Below are 18,363 nucleotides of genomic sequence, written 5' to 3'. Positions count from 1 at the left end.
CCCCCCGAGTTATTTAAAGAAGTCTCTTTAAATAACTCAAGAATATTCATGCTAATAATGACAAAATACACTTAAATACTTTACCACTTATATGAGTCTGGACAGACGTGGATGTAAACTGTGGCGTGACTGTGGCAAACCATGAGGCGCTAGTTCTAGTTTTCATTTCATTGTACCTGTGAGGAGAGTGAGACACGTACCGGCAGGTTGTTGGATGTGTGTAGTACAAGCGAAAGTCCTCCTTTTCTCAGAGTAATTCAGATTCATTAAGAGAGCGGACACTTTGTGATTTGCCTTAATCTCCCGCCACACAAACACACAGCGAAGAAAACGCTTCGACACGTGTTCGCACTCACTCAGACGCCCCGCAGGAATAATTGTAGACACAGGAATTTAATCTAAACAGAAAACGCAGACACACCTCTGTCTTTTTTCCGCTTGATTGGACAAACAAGGTGCCTCTCACACAAACTCTCTCTCTATACACACACACACACACACACACAAGTTGCAACCCATTAATGTTACATGCACTCATGTAAAATTGAAGCAGCTCCAGATGCCTCCTGTGTCACGTATGTAAATTTAATTTAACCCCGCTGCGAACGAGACAAACTCCTGTACAGGTAGTGAACCTGTTGCACCAGCTCCAATCAATCAGACTCCAACTCTGCCGTGTTTCAATAGACTGAAAATATATTATATATTTTCCGGTTCGTTGTTAGTATGATGATGGAGGAAACTCTGACATTTGGAGAGAATTACTTTTGCACTTTAAAGCATATTTCAGCTGCTATCGATCAACTATGACGTGTATATTCTCATTCAAACATTATTAGAATTGTTAAGTTTTCTGTACATTAATTACCAGGAAATCACGTCAAAGATGACATAACGTCATAATTGTCTTTTGATCTTTTCCCCTAATTTCACATTAGTCTCTATTTTTTGATGCCAGTGGCTCGAATCTGGTAATTTGCCTTTATATTAACTTTGTTATATTCATTCAAAATCATTATGACCAAGTGAATTGTTAGTCAAAAATCATTATTCAAACTGAGTCATTCAATTTATTCTTTGCCTGAAGTTCCAGTTAATGAAGCTTTTTAGAAACAGGGTCTTGAAAGCCACAAATCTCAGCACCGGACAAACTGTGTGTTGAGTCATTACGAGTCAAAGGCAGATACTTAATGGTCATTTTCTTCTGCGGCTCAGTTAAAATCTTTATTATTCCTTTTCCGCTGGTTGTAGAGGTTTTTAACCCTTGTGTGTTTCTTTGTCCAACTCTCTTTTCTGTCCCTCTACATCGTCTGTCTTCACCATCTCCTCACGTCCCCGCGCTCCTCCACCTCTCCAGCGGCGTTGGTCGTAACTGGGGTTGGGCGTCAGCAGGCAGCAGCATCCTGGCGGAGTTCGGGACCCTTCATATGGAGTTTGTTCACCTCACCTACCTGACAGGAAACCCCGCCTACTACCAGAAGGTAAGTATACGTGTGTGTGTGTGTGTTTTCTCTGCTTAGTTATATCACTGTACCTGTATTTCAGTCAAATACACAATAACNGTCCCCGCGCTCCTCCACCTCTCCAGCGGCGTTGGTCGTAACTGGGGTTGGGCGTCAGCAGGCAGCAGCATCCTGGCGGAGTTCGGGACCCTTCATATGGAGTTTGTTCACCTCACCTACCTGACAGGAAACCCCGCCTACTACCAGAAGGTAAGTATACGTGTGTGTGTGTGTTTTCTCTGCTTAGTTATATCACTGTTATATCACTGTACCTGTATTTCAGTCAAATCCACAATAAAAAAATCACTGACAGGTAAAGCTTCATGCCAGGATTCATTTCTGTTGGTGACAGTTACTTAAATTGCACTTTGAACACAGACCGGTTAAAAAACATCCGTCCCTCTAAACAAATTATGAGCAGTCCATTATCAGACAGGCCCAGAGAATGGTTCCTGATTCAGCTCACATTCTCCACCCAGAGCTCATTCCTGCCTGCGTCCATTAAGCTTCTCTACACTAACATGTCAGGCAGATGTCTGTGTGTGAGGGTGGTGCAGTATGTCGCCATTGTTTGTAGGTGTGTACGTGTATGTGTATGAAAGCCATGTGTTGTTTTTTTACTATATGATATATCATCTTCTGTGATGTTGTCTACTTACATTGAACCTACAGTGATACTGAAGTATTATTTTATCTAATAAGAGAAGAAGATAAGTGATGCTGTATATTAACAGATCAAAACACAGTTAAATAAATAATGAAATCAATCAAGCATGACACTTTACAAATTAAAACTATGGCAGAAACATGTCTGTTGTTACAGATTAGTTATAATTTCACCTCCTGCCAAGAGCAGCGTGTTTTTCTACTTACATTGAACCCTCTTGTGTCTGGTGATGATCACAGGTGATGCACATCCGGAAGCTGCTGGCCAAAATGGACCGACCCAACGGGCTCTACCCAAACTACCTGAACCCCCGCACGGGCCGCTGGGGCCAACGTGAGTACACCTTTTCAGTTTAGATTCGAAGGAGTGGAGAACAGCAGCTTACATCAAAACAACAGTCACTGTGGCATTAAATCACTGCTTCACATTAGAGTGTTAATACAAGTGCTGCGTCTAATGCATAAAACCTGTACGTTATATTAATCATATGCTTGTGTCTGGTTGTAAGTTAAATGAAAACGTAGTTTAAATATCTCAGTTGGAGAAAGCATCATGGAGTTCGGTGCTGAACTCGGTTATTTTAGGTCACGTTAAGACATTTCAGGTGTTGTGGAGATGCTTTTTATGTTTTCAACGTTTAATTTGAGAAGACGCTTGTATTCCTGCGTCACAAAAGTGCCAAGATATTCTTGTGAGCTCCGCTGATCAAGTGCTCAGAAGTGCTCTGAAGAGAGACCGGAGGAATTAACACTAAGTGAAGGGAAAGGAGGGAAGCACTGTAGAATGGATCTTCTCTAAATGAGAACAAATTGAAGTAAGTGGAAAAAGACGGATGGGAGGGAACACGGTATTCCCACTATATTGATTACGTTTTGGCGACCCGCTCTCTGGGAAATTAACACCTCGCTGAGTGAAGCTGCAGCGACACACTACTGTTGCTCTTAAATCTGTCATTTCTGGTTAAAGCAAGTTAAGACAAATAGTATAAAATGACTCCTGTTGATGAATTGATATGAAAAATTAGAAAAGATTCACTGAATCGGACATTTCCTATTGGTTCCAGCGGGTGCTACCACATCCAATCAAGAGTGTCTGATTCAGATGTTTGGCTGTTAGTTAGTTTATTGTCGTGACAGAAGTGACCAGTCAGCAAAACTCATGAACAGATAGAGTTGGAAATGTTAAACCACAGCCAGAGCAATCCAAACAAATGTGTCGGTCTTTTATCTGTAAAGAAAGGAATGCTTCTTTGTAGCACTTGGTGAAACCTTTAAAAAATGACTTTATAACTTTATAAACAGTGTTAATGTTGGCGTCAGAGGGTTAATACAATAAGATCTGAAAACAGTAGGTGGTGGTCTCTTTATGTGTCTGGTAAAGTAAACTAAGTTTCCAAATGTTTGCTCAACTGCCAGCGCGGTGTCGGCCCGCCCGTCTTGTTTATTCAGACTATTGAACATTTTCTTTCAGACGTGCTCTCTGGATGTTTCTCCCTCTAACATTACTTGGGAATATTTCGAGTTATCATCCGAGCGTTCGCAGGGGAACATTAAATATTCCTTTTTGTTTACTTTTCAACATTTCAGTGGGGAGAGTTTTGAACCTGAGGAGGCGTTTAACAGAGACTCAGATGCTGGATGACAGATATATAGAGGGTCGTGGTTTGTTATCTTAACTCCAACAGAATATTAAAACACTCATGATATTAAAATATTCCCTTTTTTTGCGCGCTCTTGCCTTAGAAGTGTTTTTTTAAACTGAACCCATCGATCAGATATGTCTGTCTGCTCAGCGTCGGCTCCTTAGTTCAGTGAAAGGAAATGAAAAGATGAAATCTGTTTAAAATTGAATTCACTTTGTTGTTTTTATTTGTCCAGAGAAGCGAGTTGCTTTGGTGAGAGAGTGCCACATTAAGTCTGTTCAATTTCACCACAACGCTCCCAAGTGAAAAACACACATAGACTATGCACAGACGGGAAAATAAAGCAGAAGATGGGACCACTCCTAAAGCAAAAAAAACAAAAAAAACAGTCATTTTTAGTAACTACTGTGGTTCAGCAAGATGAAATCTCTTGTTTTATTTGTCTTACTTGTCGACAAAACAAATAGAGAGCGCCCATGGATGGATGGATAAATGGAGACGCTCATTAATGGATGGATCGGTGGCTCTGACAGTCAGACGGATGATACTTGTAGGTGCACAGACTTTGGGCCAAGACGCAAAAAATAAAAATAAATGGATGGAAGATGGAGGGAGGGCAGATTGATTTATGAACTGATGAGTACATTAACAGATGGATAGTTAGCCGGCGAGCTGCATGGCCACGCAGGTGATGACGGATTCGTTTTGAGTTTGTTTCTCCGTGTGTGTGTGTGTGTGTGAGAGTCAGGAAGTGAGTCCTTCACTATGTGTGTAGTTTACAGCTTATAAAAATATACTTAGTGTTTGTAAGTGTCAGTGTGAGTCATTGCGTTTCTTTCTGAGCACTTGAACATCTGTTGATCTACTTGTATGTTTATTATGTTGTTGGGTTTGGAGACATTTTTCTGCTGCCTTTCAACCTTGTTGCCTTTAAAGGGGAACCATCACGCTTGTCCTTATTTTCTGTGAAATACAATATACAGTATCACGTTACAGTGTCGGATGTTCACATTAAACGTGGCCAAAGTTTGAATTAACCAGGTAAATGTAGGTAAAAGTAAACCCTGTGAGGCGAAAGCTCAGATGTCAGTCTGAACGTTAGGGTTTCTAAAGGTGCTTTCTGTTTCCGTGAGGAGATGATGTCAGCTCGTCAAGGGTTTCCTTATATGGTCATCCATCCATATATATATATATATATATATATATATATAACTCCAGAAAATAACCCATGCAGGTTTACTATACGGTGGTGTAGCAATATTTTACTAGCAACGTTAGCTTTTGTAGCTCCTGACAGCAGACGTATTTCACAGCACATTTCCCACATGTGCAACTATCAACAGGGGCATTTATAGATAAATTGTTATATACTGATTGTAATTTAAAGACTAAATCCACCGTATTGTCACACAGTAAGCAGGTAATGGGTGTGATATTTACCAAGATCAGTTAAGGGTTTAATACTGTGCGGATGGATTTGAAAAGTTGCCATTTCCAATCAGTTATGTTCTGTTACTTGGCTACTACTTAATTTAACAGTCTGCTTTCAAAATGTGGGATAATATCACCTGATTCAGTCAGAGGCTGTAGAACAGGCAGTTTGAGAAAGTTTTGTTAACTGTGGATCATGCGAAGCTGCTGTAGTGGAGTCCCAGAGTAAAGCTACAGAGCTGGAAATGAACATAATAAGTCCCCTTTAACCAGCTGTTGATTACAGCACAGCAGCACTGGTTTAATTAAAGTTCATAGCTTCTCCAAAACCAACCTGAGCTGCTGAAGTGCCCCCTGAGCTCTGCATGAAGGGGCTGCATGATGCAGTTCGGAGGGGGAGGGAGCTGAACATGATGAATGTGAAGCTTCAAGGGGCTCGGAGCAAAAATGCCCTTGAATGTTGATAAGTTCTTGCAAAATAATAAATGACGAGTCGAAGGTTCGCCAGATGATTAGTAAACCTTTTCGTCCTCATTTCGCCACATTTCCATTTATTCATTGAGCTGTGAATTAATCATGTCCGGTCATGCGACTACTGTACCTTTGCTCACTGTAGATTACATGTTGGGGCCAATAGCAGGACCAATCTAAGCAGTGCATTCTGGGAAAGAAAAGTTGAGCTGCTGTTGATCGTTAAGTAGCCTGTGGCTGTTTTCACCAGCAGAAGAACATGCAGATCCCCCCTCCCCCTCTGTAAGAGCCTCATCAACCAAAAACTACTAAGAAAAATATATAAAAATAAATAACAATGAGGGAGAATAAGATGTGCTGCTCAGTTTCCCTGTGTTCAAACCAAAAGCAGACGTTTATAGTTAAAACTGGACTGCAAACCAACTTTGATCTGTTTACTTCCAATCATGTAATGGGACCAATATTTAAACATGTCTCTTCTTCTACTGTGGATTCTTTGTGTTGCTAAATAGTCAAGAAGATCTTATTTTGATCTTGAATTTTGAATTAATTTAATAGATTTTTATTATTTTTTAATTCTCTTCACTTTTTCTGGAAGGAATATAAAGTATCATGATGCAGACTTTTTATTTAATTTTTTATTTTTATAACATATTCATGAAAACCCTGTCTAAGCTTTAGAGCCTCTGGGGGGGGGGGGGGGGGGGGGGGGGGGGGCGGCATGTCCCACGGCAGCAGCTGATTGGCATTTAATAGCCGGCGGCGCTTGGAGATGCGTTATTAACTTCTGTGGTGCACTGCTGACTGGAGCATGTCATAACCCTATATGGCCTGCTAATGCCTCCCCTTTTTTAACAACCCCATACAGCGCTGGTTAAGTACCATTAGTGATTTAAGACGTCTGCTCCTTTACGGACGCTTGGGGAGGAGCCGCTGGGCTGTTAGGTTTGTGGTCCACTCGGGAAGTGGAAACTAGTTAGACGTTACTTTTTGTTCGTTTTATTTCATCATCAACAGACACGTCGCACGCACAGTCGGAGTGTTGTGTTCAATCATTCAAACAAATCAATCATAATCAAACGAACGCATGAACATCTACTTTTTATACTATATGGGAACTTTAAAACAAACATGAAGGATATTGAGACTGATTTCTCAACAAAAGTGAATTTAGATTTCAGTTTGACTTCAGTGTTGTGTGTATGTGGAATCAGTGCATGTTTAAATGTTCACAGTTCGGATTAGATCTGGTTGGAGGCAGGACTAGACAGACAAACATCACCGTATCATCTGCGTTATTGAACATTTTAATCCACAATATACACATGATAAATAATAGATAATAATAAAGCCACAACACAGATCCCAGATCCTCTACAGTAGCTGCTGACGGCGTTGACATGGTAATGAAAGCAGAAAGTGTGTGTGTGTGTGTGTGTGTGTGTGTGTGTGTGTGTGTGTGTGTGTGTGTGTGTGTGTGTGTGTGGGTGTGTGTGTGTGTGTGTGTGTTTGAATTATGAACGTCTGAATTGTGAGTAGCTGGAAATTTTCAATGACAAATGCAGTGTATGTGATTATGTGCCTGTGTTGGAGGTGGTGTGTGAACCGTTTGAAAGGGTTGCAGAATGTGTCGAGCGTGTGCAAATATACTGTATCATGGTGTATGAATCCGTGTGTGTGTGTGTGTGTGTGTGTGTGTGTGTGTCTGTCTGTCTGTGTTCCCTCTTGCAGTGTGTAGGTGTGTGTCGACAGTAGTTAAGCCAGACTAATGAGGAATGAGGCTGAGCTCCTCTGTCTTAATGAGATCCTGCTGTGACTGACAACCTTGTTACCACACACTCCTGTTTTACTATAATACTGTGCTATCTACACACACACACACACACACACACACACACACACACACACACACACACCTCCCACACCCTTTATTTCTTCCCCTCTGTCTCCCAACAGCAGCCATTGAAACACAAACACACAAAGAACATATAGAAAAGACCTCAGACTCCGCTGTAATAAAAGTTTAAGTGTTTGCTTCTGTTGCCTGTGGCCGTCTTTTTGTAGCCTGATAATCGCATTATTTCCCCATGTTTTTGCGTGTAATGGTGTAAAGACTAAAATATTTACAATCAATCCACTAAAGAGCGAGAACGATTTTGCACGGCAACCGCTAACCACCTGCTGCAATGTGATCAAACATTGTCTGCGTCAAAGTACCTCCACTAAAAAGTGTTTATTTTTTGCCTCTGACAGGTACAGAGTTTTATTATATGTGTCAGACAACGGTATGGATAGGATGGATCGGATTCCTGCAGAGCTAGACCTGTCTGTTAAGGAGGTCTAGCTCTTCCATCACTGACAGTCAGACAGTAACACAAACAAACTAACCGATCGAGGCAGCGGATGGACAGAAATTCATACGAGGTAAAATTGCTGTTTTTGTCAATGGAGTCTGGTGGCTTGGTGCTTCTGGTGAAAAACAAAAAGGATCTTATTCTCTCATGAAAAAGTCTTATCTGTGTAGGAATCGGGAGGCGCTGTTATTTTGTCAATTGTTTTAGAGTTAAGTAAAACTGTGAGTCGACGCGCACTTGTTGCCAGTTTTGATGCAGCTTTTCTGTTGACGTTTTTCTGGCTCTGGCACAGGAAAATGATGTCCTTATTCTTAATCCTGTCTACAAAGCTTTAGTTGGCTCGGTTGTTTTTTTCCAACAGGGAAATCAACCGTCAACAAACACAACACCAGGCTTCTGATTTACTGAAGAATCTCAAGCTTCTTTTTGCATTTTAGCTGTTTTGTTTTTTCTATACGTTGAATCAGTCATTAATTACAGTGGATTGTATTCTAGTCCTGGCCACATGGGCTATTAATTAAAATACAGACTTTACCTTATGTACCACCCTATAGAATTACTACTAGCGTGATGCAGGACCTTAACATGATCCAGAAAATGGAAGTTAAAACATGCTTGACCTTCGCTGTTCTGCTCTTGACGCGGTTGCGTTCTGCATAGAAATGAATTATACTGTCACACTCGATAACATATAGATGTTTTTAGCATTAACTCAGCAGCCTGTGCCCTTGACCTGCGCTTAAAACCGCCGCGTGTTTGAAGCTCTGTGAAATCGTGTTCCTTGTGTACGTGCGTGTTTGTGTCTGCGGATTGACAGGCGCTCCCTGCGTGACCTGGATCCTTTGACTGGCAGGAAAATGATGGAGGAGAGGAGTCGGGGGGGCTGCGTGTGGGCGGATACTAAGTTGAAACAGTGTGGGAGGTGATTGAGAAACTGAGAGAAGAAGCGATGGGCAAAGGGAAAAATACAAAAAAGATCTAACGGAACTTGAATGAGCACTTCCTGCTTCACTTTGTTATCTGCGTATCGCCTTGTTATTTCCCTCGTTACAGTCAAACACTCTCTGGTGTTGAAGGGCAGTCGGAGCTGTGGGTGGTGTGTTTTCTTTCTTCTGGTCTGATGTTGTGTTTTCCACTTTCTTTGATTTCACTCTTACTTACTCGTGTTTTGTTCACCCTTCTTCACACCGAGGTCCACATTTGAATCAAGTGGTTTGCTTTCATGTGCCTTTTGCTTCACATGTGTTTTCTCATATTTTTTCAGTGAAAATCTAAAATTTTGGTCAGGTAGTCAAAGGAGATTGGCAAACATAAGAGAGAGAGGGAGAGATCAGCAAAGCCAAGATTATTCAGAGTCTCAAATATTGACAAGAGTCTGGTTATTTAGAGGCTTAAGTGTAAAAATACTTCATAGAAAATCTTGTTGACCGTGAGACAGCGAGCAGCACGATCGTTGGAAAATGTCACGTCAGCCGGCAGTTATCTCTCAAGTACCCGAGTTTAAGTGAATATGTATAAGTTAAAACAAATTAATTTAAACAAACCACTTATTTTGTGATTTTGTCACACTGCGGTGGTTGTGCCGATGGACGATGATATCGACGATCATCAGAGCGATCGACGATATCTCTCTGCAAATGTCAAGGCGATATTTGGATTGTTTTCCCATCAATGTATTAACTTATTATTATCATTATTTGTAGTATTAAAGTAATGTTTAATTTAATTTGCCCTGCCACGGGTTCACATATATAGCACACACACACACACACACACACACACTCCTACCTGCTGATTGTCACTGACACCATACTGTGGGATATTCTACACAACTAATGCATTATTCTGTGTAAGAAGTTCCTCCACAGAATAATTAGCAGTGTAGTGACAGTGACATTTGGATTGGAAGTCGATAGTCTTCTGTTCCTTAAAGAAGAGACGGCCATCGACTTCCAATCCACATCCACAGAGAGAGAGAGGTCTGTGTCTCTGTCTCCTCCAAACCTATGTCCTTCTTTCTCTCCCGGGTAAAAAGAGCCTTCACAACCAGAAGAGGGCTGGTGACCGGCCAGAGGCTGGCAGAGCAGAAAGACTAGAGATGTGTGCAAAATATACTGTAGCAGCATTCATCCAGGTCTGGTGGTTATGTCCCACCCAGGATAGAAGAGTGTGAACAGGGGAGTTTTTTGAAATAACACGCTGCACTGCAGAAAACATTGTGTTTCGTACACATGCATCATTAACTGCCAAATAAGACAGACGGAGACAGTTTGTGTTATTGTCAGTGCTGCTGATGCTGCATGAAAACCTGCTCATTTTGTTGCTGATATTATAACACATGTGATGCATTACAGTATGTAATGCATCGAAGTACTTTGACTCCAAAAAAAAAACTTTAATTAGCAGCCACACAGATGAGCTATTGCCACCTTAATTGTCAGAGTGTGAATTATATCAGTGACAATCGGCTTTTTCTCCAGGGTGAAAGGGAACTCAGAACAGGGCACGTGCTTCAGTGAACAGAAAGATGTCAAATAAATGTTGTGGCGTAGAAAGAACAATATTTCTCTCTGAAATGTAGTGGAGTGGAAGTGTGAAGTAGCTTAAAATGGAAATACTCAAGTAAAGTACAAGTATCTCAAAACTGTACTTAAGGACAGTACTTAGAGTAAATGTACATAATTACTTTCCACCACTGTGATACAATAACTGAGCAAAAAGGTAAAAGACTGACTAAACCACCACAGCCACACAAACGACTATTAACATGAAATAATAAACTGTATATTGATGTCAAAACGTCTACAACAACTAATCCTCCATTGTTTCACTGCTCATGACTGAGCACCAGTGTTATAGCTAGCTAACATTAGTGAGCTAACTGTAACTTAAGGTAAAGTTAGAAACTAGCTAACATTAGTGAGCTAACTGTAACTTAAAGTAAAGTTAGAAACTAGCTAACATTAGTGAGCTAACTGTAACTTAAAGTAAAGTTAGAAACTAGCTAACATTAGTGAGCTAACTGTTACAGAAGGTAAAGTGAGAAACTAGCTAACATTAGTGAGCTAACTGTAACTTAAAGTAAAGTTAGAAACTAGCTAACATTAGTGAGCTAACTGTAACGAACCCTGATAGTTCTACTTTTCTAGCTGTACAACACTACATGATTTTATTCAAATCATAACAGTTTCAAAGTTATTTCAGCTCCTTTAAGTTAAGATCAGATAAAACTGCAAAATGCCAGTAACAAATTTATCAATTGACTTTATTTCCGAATATGAATGAAATCTGTATCAATCAGCGAGAATCCATTTCTGGATGTGCTTATTTTAAAGTAGTTTCACATGCAGTAACGCTCCGTCATTAGCTGTAATTTTCTGTGTCCATACACGAACTCACCCACCCTCATGTACATTCACAACCCATGAATACGTACACCAGCACACTCTGCCCTCAGCAATGTCTCCAAGGTTGTTTGTGAGGTTCGCGCGCTCTCTGTGACAAAAGATGAATAATTCATCGCTTCCATTGCTTCTTCATCTGTCTCGTTCGCTGTCTTTGCGTATCCCTCCATTTACCTACGGGCATGTTATCCACATACAGAGAAGAATCTGCTCAGATGAGACACAAAGCATCTGCTCAGATACTGAATATGATTACACACACAGCTGAAGAGATAGTTATACGCAGAGGACGAGGAAAAATCCCAGTTTCACGCAGTGAAGTCAGAGCTAAAAAAAAACTCTTTTCATCCAAGATTGCTTCCCCAACCTTCGAGATCATAATTAAAAGACTGAAATTTTCCCCCTAAAACTGGGGAATTTCACCACCCATCTACTAATCTGTTGACTTCAAAGTAACTCTGCGGTCGCTTTTCCATTTCGTCTTTTCTGTGTGGAAATGAAAATGTAATGTGACTGTCATCATTTTGACCATAAACTGTTTCCATTAGTGGTTTTAATGAAGACATTTACAGTTGAAACATCATGCAAAGGAACACCACACACCAAGCAGAACAACAAAAAGTTACCCTTCGCATCATAACAATAATAATAATAATAATAATAATAAACGTTATTTGTGTAGCACCTTTCATACAAGACATGCAGAGCAGTATGCAACAACATGCTTCAAGTTCATCACATGAAAAATAAATAAAATGAACATAAAAACATGTTAAAAGCTTTAATGTAAAATGAGATGGAATAATAGCATAGAAAAAGTATTTTAACAATTAAAATACGTTAAAAATTGATTACATAGAAAGCATATGCTTATAACAGCATTTAAAAGAAGTGCTGAGAAGAGTATAAGCGTGGAGCTAAGTGCAAAATTTCTGAGCTAGTTAAAGTCTAAGGTGAAGAGGTATGTTTCAAGCTTTCCTTTAAAAATACTTAACAATCAACAACAAGTTCGTCATTCACAAAACCAAATTAACAGAAGAAATTTCAGTCATTTTCAGAAGAGTTGAACATTTCCTTGTATTATCTTGTACTTTGATGTGATGATGGCAACTCTGCATAAATGTCTTTTCTTAGCCAATATTGGAAACAATATTTTATAGGTCAGTGAAATCTCCCCTGAAATAGAGCCATTAAAAATGAGATCAACGCCCTCTGGAGAGAAGAGTTTATTCTCACAGTGACTGCTGGCCAGTGTCCCATCTTCACTACGTGGTGTCCTGCAAATTGGGACAGCCATGAAAGCTGTGTAAACCTCCAAGAGGACGATTGGGGACGTTGAAATGTGAGCACATCAGGGAAAGGGTAAACAAAACGGGAAATGAGAGGAAACACGCTGCCAATATAATGTGGGTGTAGAGAGAGAAAAAGAATCAAACCACCCAGGGCTTGGATAGATGCTTTTCATGCCATATGTTGCGTTCTGCCAAGGACTTTGAGGCAAAGTCGAAAAATGAATAATTCACTTTGGCTTTCTCATTTGTCTGTGTCTCACTGTTTTTCCTTTTTTTTTTTGCTGCTCTGTCACGTTCTCTGCCTTCGTGTCCCTTCACCCTGCTCTTTTTAACTCCTCCCTCCCTCCCTCTCTCTCTCTCTCTCTCTCTCTCTCTGCAGATCACACCTCTGTCGGAGGACTCGGGGACAGTTTTTACGAGTACCTGCTGAAGGCGTGGCTCATGTCTGACAAGACCGATACAGAAGCCCGCAAGACGTACGACGACGCCATCGAGGTACCGTCCGGTCAGAGATTAGTCTGCATCTGTGTTGTGCAGTAGCTGACCAGTTACCAACGAGACGTGCATCATCTGAGGAAAACAAGATAAGATTAGAGAGTCCTTTATTAGTCCAACAGCAAATTTGACAGTAAAAAAAAGAATGGAAATGACAATATTAAATAATGAAAAAAAATTTAAAAATATATTAATAACATATTATGTACAAATGGATATAAGATATATCAAAAATAGCAGACAAAAAAACTAAACTTTAACAGTTATTTATTCCTGCGCTGTGTAAAAACACGACTGTTACACAGAGATAAACCATCACAGTAAAGACAAAGTCAGATTTTTATTACACTTCACTCTCTCTTCCTGGTAAATCACCTGACGCACACAGGAAGAATACAAATGTCCTTCAGGAATAATCCCACGTACATGCATGTCTTTTTATTTACAGCATGTTGGTTAGGTAATTTCACTCTCAGTGTAAAGTTTGTCACTTTTGTTTTTTATATTTTTATTAAAAGAAGTGGCTTTATAATGTGTACAGCATACAACGCCTTCCAACTTCAGACCCTCCATTCTGCTCCTTTGTTTAACTTTAATCCCAGTTCAAAAAGTAACAGCTCTGATTGTAATTGTCACCAGTTTCCCTTTTTTTTTATTCTTTTTTTTTTAATAACCAACATTAATTTCAGGACATTAACCTCCCTCACTGCTGACAGTTTTCAGTGCCCATCTTTGCAAAAGAGGGAAAGTCAGAGCAGATTTGTCAGGAAGCAGATGTTAGCGGTCTGTAGCTGATGAAGATGTCTGTCAATCAGTCAGAGAGGGAGAGGAACAGATGCTGGAGCAGAGGGTGAGGGATGAGGCTGGATTTTAAATTCCTCTCTCACCACTTTGTTCTGTTTTATTATGTCTGACCCTCCCTGACTCTCACACACACACACACACACACACATACACGCAATCTCAATGTCAATGCCCCATTCACACGACTTAACCCTGTTAATACATTCACTCACACGCACATACTCTTAATATTCCATTCATAACGTCCATCCTCTCTCCTGCTGTAATAAATGCTGTCATTCGCCCTTTTCTGGGCTTATCTCCTCACATTGTCCACGTTCCTCCCCAAACACATACATTTCATGCTCCTGAATCTTTTCAATCACCACCTGCATACAAATACACACACACACTTACTATTCCATATGCAACATCTGTCCACATTCTGTCTGAAAACACGCTGCTTCTCTCCACTTCACACAAATGTCTCCTACATCTTCCTTTATTGTTTTACCACAATCACACTCACACTCCCTCCCTCCCTCCCTCCCTCCCTCCCTCCAGGCCATCGAGCGCCACCTGATCCGCAAATCCAACGGCGGCCTGACGTTCATCGGTGAGTGGAAGAACGGACACCTGGAGAGGAAGATGGGTCACCTGGCCTGCTTCGCCGGCGGCATGTTCGCGTTGGGCGCCGACGGCTCGCCCGACGACAAGGCCGGACACTACCTGCAGCTGGGAGCCGAGATCGCGCACACCTGCCACGAGTCCTACGACAGGACGGGTGAGACGCACTAACACATGTACATGTAACTGAGTGTGAATGAAACTAGTGTGATAGCACAGGAAAGGTTGGTGTTTATTTTGTTAAGAAAAAAAAACCTCATGCATCTGAAATAGGAATTATAGTTTTATTAGAGACTCTCAGATCAGTTGGCCATGTTTGTTTTTTTTGGCAGGTGTTATATTTTCATTTGCCGGAAGCGTAAATATCAATTCAACAGAGACCTTTAAAAATACCTGCTCGGGATGTTTCCTGATGAGCATCAATACTTGTCAGCAAAGAAACACCAGAGTGTGACCTTGCATTACGACTGTAGGTGTGAGTGTGTGCGCGTGTAGTCTGAAATTGTGAGGTCGCTCTGAGAAAAAGAAGAGGTTGCCGTGGCAACAAATGAAGATGGCGAGAGGGAGGGAGGGAGAGAGAACTTTTGTGGCGAGGTGGCAGAGAGTTTGATGGCAGCGGTCAGGCTGTCGAAAGTTGGCCTGTTACTTCTTAATGAGCAGTCACTCATGGAAGCCCTCGAGTGTGTGTGTGCGTGTGTGTGCGTGTGTGTGTGTGTGTGTGTGTGTGTGTGTGTGTGTGTTTTACTCCTCTCAGAGAGATAATTCTGTCATCGCCTTGTCAGCTCCTCAGTAATTTTCCACACATGCCGATCACACTTAATTGTCAGAGAGCACTGGTTATAAAAACATGAAAAACCAGTAAAATCAGTGGGGATGGAGTTTTTATTACTTTATAACACACACACACACACACACACACACACACACACACACACTAATTTATATCAACTCAAGCGTTAAGACAAACAAGGAGCAAAGAATCATTTTTATCTCCTAACTCTAGTTTCCTCTCTTCACCATCCCTCATTCCCCGGTTACCCTTCCTCCTCCTCACTTCTCCTCTTCTTCCTTCTCTCTCCTCTCCCACCTTTCCACGTCACCTCTTCTCCCTCCCTTCTGCTCTGTCCATTCTTCCCTCAAGTGCTGAAGCTCGGCCCGGAGGCCTTTAAGTTCGACAGCGGCCTGGAGGCGGTGGCCGTGCGGCAGAATGAGAAGTACTACATCCTGCGGCCGGAGGTCATCGAGACCTACTGGTACATGTGGAGGTTCACCCACGATCCCAAATACCGGCAGTGGGGCTGGGAGGCAGCACAGGTAAAGAGCGTACATTTATACACACTATGTAACAGCTTAGTCATGGTTTACGCCATTTTTAACATCAGTAGATAAATTATTTAATCAGCTTTGAGTTTAATGGCTCTAAGCACTTTTTTTACTGACCTCTACTTTGTACAGAGAGAAACACCAGGCAGGGTTTGGTAAGACATTTGTTGAACTAGCTTTGCAGCACAAAACCATTCTCCCAAACCGAAAGGAGCTGAGGCTTTGGGAGGAGCTGGCATTGTTAAATGGAGGACAGCTGGGAGACGGGGAGAGTCTGATGACTCCATGAATCATCAGCTCTTGCCCCAGTGTCTCGCACATGGAAACAAACTGCGGACAAGAGGAGGGAGAGGGGTAACAAATACCAACATCCAGTCGGGTTTATGGGAAATAAATACAGTAATCTAATAATGTTAAGAAATCAACCTGACACTGAGTTAGAGATTGATGAAGGTGATTAAAGTGACGTCAGTGGGCGACTTCTCCCTGCGGTTTGTTCGGTGGCTCGTTGAATAAGCGAAGGACGAGACGTTTGTTTATGTTTGGAAGTTGGATGAGAAGGAGACGTGAAGCAGGAAAACGAGAGCGGGTTGTCGTTCAAAGTGAGTGTAGCAGAGTCCCGTCTGTCCGTGACACGACGCCGACGTCACTGCGTCATGAGGATTCGATCGATGGAAGCCACGTACACGGCTTCAGGAATGGTGTTTACATTAGCTGTAGAATTAATACAAGACTATTGTTGGGGGGCGTGAAACCAACAAATGCAGCGTGAACATTTCTACCTTTTGATTTCTGATTTTTTTATTCTCAAAATAAAGACGGAGAGCGAATGATTTAGAGAGGACAAAAAAAACGCAGTTGAACTCCTGTTGACAGATCACTGGGCACAGACTTTGTCCGGCTCCGCTTGTGTGCCTGCACGCCGCCGACAGTCCGAACCCGCAGTTCGCTTTGCACCATGAGATGATGCATTTAAAGCTCCGTTATGTGACCGTAGAATGAATGAAAGAATCTCAGCAGGTGGAACCGACTGTAGATGAATAAGATAATAAAAAAAAAACACATATCCATTTACAAGTTTCACTCTGAGAATGACCTTTTCTTTACTTCATTTGGCTCCTGAATATATTTTTATTTCATAATTTATTATCAGATTTTTGTCCATTGGAAAAAACATTGAGCTGAGCTTGTTTTACTGCAGCTGGAACGACTTAATGTCAACTATTGAGTCAGGCGGTCAGACTGTGTGTTATTATGAGTCTTGATTTGTTTTTCTGCTAAATGTCACCAGCAGAAATAACATAGCGGCAGGCAGCTGTTGTGAAACCAGAGTAAGCAGCCGTACAGCGAAGTGAAGGTCTGTGTAACGTCCACGATGTGTCCGCGTCGTACGGGATGAGAGGTTGTGACCTCACAGTAAAGCACATGTACATTTGTGTCCATAATTATCACATGGTCAGTGGCTGCTGGTGCAAGTAGCCTGAATGTATAGAACCACTTTTGTAATGTGTGTGTGTGTGTGTGTGTGTGTGAGAAACCCATACCTGTAGGTGGATGTGAGGACTCTCGAGTCTTTCAGGTGTTATTGGTTATTTATTCCTTTTGTGTTTTAATATGAAAAGCTTTATGAAAGTAGAACAGGAATGAAAGCCCTCTCTTTCCTCCTCCCTCCCCTGCTCCTCTTCCTCTGACAGAGGATTAAAGAGCTCGTCTTCTCTACGCCAGTCGACGTGTCTTCTCTGTCTAGATCTCAGCCGACCTGCTCATCATCTAATTTCTTTTTTCCTTCACACTCTTTTCATACTCTCCTCTTTTTTCTTTTTCCTGCCAATCTTCCTGTCACCTTTCTTTTCCTCCATGTTTAAGCAATGAAACTATTTCTCTTTGTTTTTCTAAGTGGGAGTTAAGTGCATACACACTTTTGAGCCAAGTAAATACACTGGCAAGTGTGTTTGTGGTGTGTGATTGTACTGAGTGTGAGTGACACTAAAAAGAGCCAGTGCTGACGGGCTCATCCGTGCCTCTCCTGAATTATTTAATATTGCATATATACATACATACTAATGCATATGACAGACCCTTCACTCTGCAGCGCTCGTATGTAATGTTGCTTTTCTACAGTTTTATTTCTGTTTAGCTCATAGATTCTTCACAAATCATGAAGTTCAAGTAAAGTTTGGAGGGTAACACCTGAAATAAAAGTGTTTTATTTGCTGTCTGACGGTGGCTGGGTGTTGTTTTGATTTAATCTCGTTTTTGTTACTGCAGCTAAACCTTCTGTACTTTCTGCAGATTTAGGAAGCCACAAACCTTTTTTTTATTATTATTATTAATGATGAGGAATTTTATAATCCCTTGTTGTTAAAAGGTAA

At 41.2% G+C, this 18,363-nt stretch overlaps 1 protein-coding gene across 1 annotated transcript in view; it reads left to right on the top strand.

The window, feature by feature from the left end:
- man1a2 (mannosidase alpha class 1A member 2) overlaps nucleotides 1–18,363 on the top strand; it is a 130,954-nt gene that overhangs the window by 105,636 nt on the left and 6,955 nt on the right. The window contains exons 7-11 of the mRNA XM_022741006.1: nucleotides 1,358–1,481; nucleotides 2,409–2,502; nucleotides 13,143–13,258; nucleotides 14,606–14,825; nucleotides 15,810–15,982. Coding sequence (XP_022596727.1) covers nucleotides 1,358–1,481; nucleotides 2,409–2,502; nucleotides 13,143–13,258; nucleotides 14,606–14,825; nucleotides 15,810–15,982 — 727 coding nt within the window. The remainder of the gene's footprint in view (nucleotides 1–1,357; nucleotides 1,482–2,408; nucleotides 2,503–13,142; nucleotides 13,259–14,605; nucleotides 14,826–15,809; nucleotides 15,983–18,363) is intronic.

This window comes from Seriola dumerili, unplaced genomic scaffold (genome assembly GCF_002260705.1).
Source record: "Seriola dumerili isolate Sdu_G_001 unplaced genomic scaffold, Sdu_1.0 BDQW01000052.1, whole genome shotgun sequence".
NCBI classification, from domain to species: Eukaryota; Metazoa; Chordata; class Actinopteri; order Carangiformes; family Carangidae; genus Seriola; species Seriola dumerili.
This window is presented reverse-complemented; position numbering and strand designations above follow the sequence as displayed.